We start from the raw sequence: 6,603 nt of genomic DNA, 5'->3' as shown, positions 1-6,603 counted from the left end.
GCATTGAATCACAGCACCAGTATAACAACACAAATTAACTAAGTTGGGTGTATACGTATCTATATAAAAGACATTCCAACTCCAATATATAGTCCAATAGCTAGTGGAAGTATATGTAGTGGAGAAACTCTTTTACAATTTTTAGTATTTGTTGTTATTATATAAATATTAAATTATTTTTAATAAATAAATTTTATTAATTTATGTATGTAAACTTTAAAAAAATGTGAATACAAATGTGAATACAAATGTTCCTATGTAATGTGTGTTAAGTGAAAGCAATAATCGAACTTGTATTATGTAATGTATATGTTTCGGGGGATAATAAGTACCAACAAACGATATTAGTAAATTGAATTGGAAATGTTTAATTATTCTGTTTTTGTGAAATTTTTAATTAGGTCTTTATATTTTTTTTTTAATTGAGTTCTTACACCAAATTTTTTTTAATTGAGTTTTTACACTTTTTTTTTTCTTTTTATTTGGGTTTCTGCACTAATTTTTTTTTAGTTGGATCTTTATAAAATTAAGTCAATTACTGCCAAAAATGACCTAATTGAAAAAAAACATTAGTATAGGGACCTAATTAAAAGAAAAAAAAGTATAGAGACCTAATTAAAAATTTTACAAAATTATATGGACCAATAGAATAATTAAACTAATTGAAAAATATAGTTGATATAAATTAATTAGTTCAACCAATTTTTTCTAAATAAAAAAATAAATCCATTATAAAATCATTTATCCAAAAATATTCATTCAAATAATAAGAACCTTTTTAGAATTTGAAACCTAAATTCTCATAAATCTGTTTTCTTTTTGTGCTTAAATTATTTTTTTTAACAAAATTTGAACTCTATATTTTATGATCCTATAAATTTTAAATTTTAATACTATGTTATTCAAAATTTTAGTAGTTAAGTGTTTTCTATAGTAAATAGGAATAGTTTTTATTTTGGTTTTTATGATCTTTTTAACTTAATTTTTTTTAAAGTTAAGAGTGAAACTCAAACTCACAATTTTTAGGTGAGTATGGAAAGACTATGCTATTTAAATTATAGTTCATTGGTTTTTAACCTAATAAATTAATGGTTACCTTTTTACATACCTAAATTTTATTTAAAGATTTATACTACATGTATCAATAAATTATTATTACATTTACAAAATAAAATTTAAATTTTTAACACTTATTTAAGTGGACGAGTGAATTATTACTAAACTATGAATTGTTGGTTAATAAATTAATATAGGTTGGTAGCTAGCTAGGTAGGAGAAAATACCAAAATAGCAATAGATCAAGAGAAAGTCTCAAGAATCAGTACTTTTATTAAAATTTAGTTAATATTTAACTATAAAAAAAAGTGTGTAATTTCACATTATTAGATATAATCTCATATCATTAAAAATATTAAAAATAATTAATTAATAATTATAAATCACAAATTGTACTAACTTTCTAATACTATTGATATATTGTGGTTGTATGAATCCAGAACCGAATTGAATGTATCTAGCTCCGAATTGAATGTGGCCTCTGAAAGCAGCAGCAGAATCTCTTAGGGATCCCGCCCGAAACAATAACATTATTCATGAAAAACAGAAGCAGAAGCTGCTGGTATTGAAAATAGTAGTTTAATTAATTGTCTCTACAACGCTGAAATTTGAAGTTAAGCTAGCCTTCCAAATAAACAAATAGAAAATCCTGGATCTTTATTTTCTGCGCTCTAATACATGTATATCCCCGTGGATCGTATCACATGCATTATTATTCATCCAAAAGCCATTGTACTAATTATCAAATTAGATTATTTATACTAATTAATTTGAATTTCTATTGGTTGGTTATTTTAATTTGGTTAATTAATTAGCAATGATTAATATCAAGTTACTCCTAAATCCTAACTAAACCAGAAGAGATAACATATATTAGAAAGCCGAATAATGTTGACTAATGTTACCTAACATTTTTCTTAATTAATTTCATCTGAATATCTTAGTGAACTACCAACTCGATTCCTGATCATTTCACAGAATAACAAAATAATTTTTGATGAATATTGTAATCTACTTCGGTCTCTGTCCCATACTTCTGTAACACAAGACGGATCCTGTGAGTGAATCTTCAATAACTACGAATGGAAAACGTTGAACTGTCACAGTGAGCGTGTGTTACCTTACTGATGTGGATAAATTATGCAGACGTGGACACCTCAAATGATCAGGGGATTAATTGTCCCTATCCACGTCAACAAAAAACGTGGTTGTTTTGAGGGGAAGAGACGTTTCACGTTTATTTCACATTGTGAAATTCCATAAAAACCCTTCATTCACATTTCAGAATTACTAGAAAACCCTAGGAGAGAACGTTTTTCACCTTCGTAACCATTGTTTATCTTGAGGAGTTGGAGTGTCGTGTTGACATTGTAACTGTGGTGGACATTGACGAAGCTGACGTCGTTGTCGTTGACAGAGCTCTGACGGCGCTTGGAGGAGTTCACTCACGTGCTTGTCGCCGTCCAGGTAAGCCCCGTTCTTGATGAACCTCTTTGTCTCTTGTGCTTTATGTGGTCCTATTAACTGACTCTGACACACTACCATTGATCTTTACAACTCACTTGTGGTCCTGAACAAAGAAAACATAAAACTTGATTAAGTAATGTCCAACGTGATTACTCAGGGTTGATAATATATTATTTTAAGTACACATTAGAAAAAGTTAGAAACAGATTCCACTAATTTGGACTGTGGTGAATTTAGGAAAAATTGAAATGCTTGTCTCTCGTTTGTTGTTCCAATGTGCTACTAAGATTCTAATGCATATTTATTTTTTGAAGTGTCTGAATATTTAATTATTCCAGTATTTTATCATGGGGGCTGAGGGAGGTCTCTCTTACATGCATGGAAAAGTGAAGAGGTTTTCTACGCTGGACCTAGATTATGTAAATTTTTTTTAACCTGGTGACATTGTTTAAGGAGTTGGGTTACACAGGGTATAAGGAGATGTTTTGACTTGATATGAGAGCACCCAACATGAAGGCTGGTCTTCATGCCAATTAAGGGGGATATGGAGATTAATCAGACGAGGAAAAATAAGCTTATGAACAGGGACTCTGATGAATTGTACATTTATTTTGAATACGAAGTGGATACGTGGTGTGGGGATTAATATCAGTCTAGAATTTCACAAAATATGAAATCTCGTTGCAAGCATAGTCTAGACCAACAAGTAACCCTCCACCAGAGTTAGAATAAAGATGTCACAATTCAAACCAAATTAACCGGGAATAAAATCCCAGGTCGTCTTCTCAAAGAGCTAGTGACCACAAGTACACAAGTTTGGTTGTGAAGGGAGGGGGGAGGGTTTCAATAATGAAGCAACTAAATAAAGGAATTAAAGAACAATCAGTATTGCAACTAATGAACTAAAGAACTATCTATGTAATATAGACAAGTAAATCTTTAAAGTAATTAAAGTATGGTTCAAGGCATAAAGGGAAGTTTTAGCTTGGGTTGAGTTAGGGAATTCCTTCCTTTTCATAACCACAACTATGAAAATCATAATGGATTAATCTCACCTAGTCAACCCTTAACATCGAAGAGTAAGTCAAGTGAGCATAGTTGTTCTTAATCCACAAATCCTAGCTAAGGTGCGCACAAAGAGCAAAAATGGCTGAGGTGCGCACGCACAGAGGGTTGCAGGCGCTCCGGGCAGAAGAGCTGCAAACAAGCTGGCATACGCACATAGGGGGTGTACGCATAGATTGCAAGAGAAAGGGTTGATGTGCATACGCATAAGAGTGTGTGCACGCACAGAGGGCAAAAAATGGGGATGCACACGCACAGAGACGTGCGAGCGTTCCCAACAGAGGGCGCGCAAAAGGGTTGGCGTATGCACATATCGGTGCGTACACACACTGCCCTATTTCTCCAAAAATTTGCCTCAATTTCTAAGGCACTCAACTTAAGCTCAATATAAGTTTCAACCTAAAACATTCAGAAATTCATCAACTCATGATCCATATGAAAATCAACCTATCCTAAGCTCAAAATTAAACTAATCCTAAGTTACCTAGAGCAAGTAAAATGCAATGAAATTAAATTATAAACAAAGAGAAGGGTTAGAACAATATTACCATGGTGGGGTGTCTCCCACCAAGCACTTTGGTTTAATGTCCTTAAGTTGGACGTGCATGAGTTCAATGATCACTACTTGAAGCCACCCCAAGGAGGAAAATCTCCAACTCCTCAGCATGCTTAGCTTTTGTGTGCTCCAATGACTTAGGCTCCTTGACAACCTTTTCTTCTTCTTGGCCAACCTTAGGCTCAATCATCTGTTCTTTAATTAGATCATATCCAAAGATAGATTATACTTCAAGGGTTGGTTTTTTGGCTCCATCCAAGGTGAATTTCAACACCTTCCCTTCGGCTTCAAACGAATAGGCTCCCGAAAATGCATTTAACTTGAACTTAGATGTCTTCAAAAATGGCCACCCAAGGAAGATGGAAGATGGCTTATCCGAATCAATTGGAGGTATCTCCAAAATGTGAAAATCCACCGGAAAGACCAAACCTTGAATGCTCATCAACACATTCTCTGCAATCCCCACAACCAAAATAATACTTCTGTCCGCCAACACAAATCTTGTCCTGGACTGCTTCAAAAGTGACAAGTTCAATTTTTCATAAATAGGGAGGGACGTAATACTCACACAAGCTCCCAAATCACACATGCAATCCATGAACTCCATTCCACCAATCACACAAGTCACGAAACAAGGACCGAGATCACCATACTTCTCCGGAATAAGAAAGGAGATAGAGTCATTTACCGGATTCTTACTTTGCTCACCAATTTTCTCCTTGTGAGTGCAAACATCCTTTAGGAATTTGGCATATTTTGGAACTTGTTGGATGGCTTGAAAAAGAGGGACGGTAACCTCCACATTCTTGAAAATCTCCACCATATTAGGATCAAAGTCGTCATGCTTCTTGGCCTTTTTAGCCACCGTTGGAAAAGGAATTGGTGTGGGTTCCTCAATAGGATTTTTCCTTTTAGGCTCCTTGACTTTTAATGGATCCTCCTCTTCTCTTTCAACATCTTCCTTCTCACCTCTATTCAATTCTACCTCCTCTTCGATTTCTTCATCGTGGGCTTCCTTATTTACACTTGTAGGCTTGAGACCAACTTCATCTAATTTGGTACCATTCTTTAAGGTTATAGCATTGATGCTCTCCTTGGGGTTTGTTTGAGGTTGAGAGGGTAGGCCGCTAGAGGTAGAAGCTTGAGGGGGGTTGTGATTGTTGAAAGGAGATATAGTCAATCGGGATAAAGCTTCGGCAATGGTTGCCATGTAAGTTTCTTGCTTCTTGTAGAACTCCCGTTGCTCTTGTATGAAGCTCTGAAGTGCGTCATTCATATGAGGTTGGTTTGAAGAGGATGGTTGATTATTTTGGTGAAGTGTAGGCCTAGTGTGTGGTGGTTGATATCTTGCCTGAAGTTGAGAGTGTGATTGTTGATTAGGTTGTGGGTGGGGTGGGCTTTGTGGTTGATATGATTGGTAGTGGGGTTGCGGTGGTTGTTGGTAAGGTTGTTGGCCTTGAGAGGGTTGGTGATAGTAAGCTTGTTAGGTTAAAAAAGGTTGAACTTGAGAGGATTGATTCTATCTTTGATTTAAGTTGTTTCTCCACCCTTGACCTTGGCTTCCTCTATAGTGGTAGGATCCTTGATTGCCTTAATTTAAGTTGGACCTTTGTGGATAAGAATTTGCCACCGCTAATGTGTTGTCCTCTTAGATTTGAGGACACTCAATGGTGTAGTGACTATTGCAAGCACAAATACCACAAGATTTAGAAGGCCCTTCAATCCTAGGAGGTTGAGGTGGAGCTAGCAACATTTGTGGAATTTGTTGACCTTGAGTAATTTGCCTTAACAAAACCATCATTTTAACAAGTGTCTTAGTCAAGATAGCGTCACCCGAAGGTGAGACTTCACTTATAGCCTTTGGTTGGGTGTTCCTTATTCTTAAATGTTGAGTTGAATCCGCCAAATCCGCAATGACTTCCCAAGCTTCTTCCGCGGTCTTGTTTTTAGTGAGAGATCTTCCACTTAAGGCATCTATAAGTAGCTTGTCTTGAGGGACAAGCCTTGACAAAAGTAGCTAATGAGTACTAGTTCATCAATGCGATAATGAGGACAAGATTCCAACAACTTCTTGAATCTTTCCCAATATTCATAAAGGGTTTCTCCATCTCTTTGCATGATGTATGAGATTTCTTTCCTCTAACGATCCGTCTTTTGAGGTGGGAAGAACTTCTTAAGGAACTCCTTGTGCAACAAATCGCAATTAGTTATCACTTCATCAGATTGGGTGTAAAACCATTCATTTGCCTTTTCCTCCAAAGAGAAAGGGAACGCGAAAACCATGAGTCTATCTCATCCGAGCCATGCCTTCTTGCGGTTGAGCACACAACTTGAAAGTCCTTCAAGTGCTTGAGGGGATCTTCACCCGGAAAACCATGATACTTTGGAAGTAAGTTGATCAAACCCGTCTTGAGTTCAAAGTTCTCATCTAAATCGGGGTACCGAACTTGCACGGGTTG

At 35.6% G+C, this 6,603-nt stretch overlaps 1 protein-coding gene and 1 non-coding gene across 2 annotated transcripts; one reads left to right on the top strand and one right to left on the bottom strand.

Moving 5' to 3' along the window:
- Positions 1–4,199: 4,199 nt before the first annotated feature.
- On the bottom strand, positions 4,200–5,354 carry LOC112769563 (uncharacterized). Its single transcript, XM_025814071.1, has 2 exons — positions 4,419–5,354; positions 4,200–4,334 (listed from the first exon to the last, which is right to left on the bottom strand). Exons 1-2 carry the CDS (start codon positions 5,352–5,354, stop codon positions 4,200–4,202), a joined length of 1,071 nt encoding a protein of 356 aa, XP_025669856.1.
- An 828-nt stretch (positions 5,355–6,182) lies between these two features.
- LOC112773875 (small nucleolar RNA R71) lies at positions 6,183–6,291 on the top strand. Its single transcript, XR_003188399.1, has one exon. It is a non-coding gene; the product is annotated as a small nucleolar RNA R71 (small nucleolar RNA).
- The last annotated feature ends 312 nt before the right edge of the window (positions 6,292–6,603 follow it).

The sequence above is a fragment of the Arachis hypogaea genome, chromosome 18, assembly GCF_003086295.3.
Source record: "Arachis hypogaea cultivar Tifrunner chromosome 18, arahy.Tifrunner.gnm2.J5K5, whole genome shotgun sequence".
Taxonomy (NCBI): Eukaryota; Viridiplantae; Streptophyta; class Magnoliopsida; order Fabales; family Fabaceae; genus Arachis; species Arachis hypogaea.
This window is presented reverse-complemented; position numbering and strand designations above follow the sequence as displayed.

Coding starts and splice junctions, on each gene's coding strand:
- LOC112769563 (XM_025814071.1), bottom strand. CDS start 5,354: ATGGCAACCATTGCCGAAGCTTTATCCCGATTGACTATATCTCCTTTC. Junction 4,335..4,418: donor CGTTTGAAGCCGAAGGGAAG/GTGTTGAAATTC, acceptor ATTAAAGAACAG/ATGATTGAGCCTAAGGTTGG.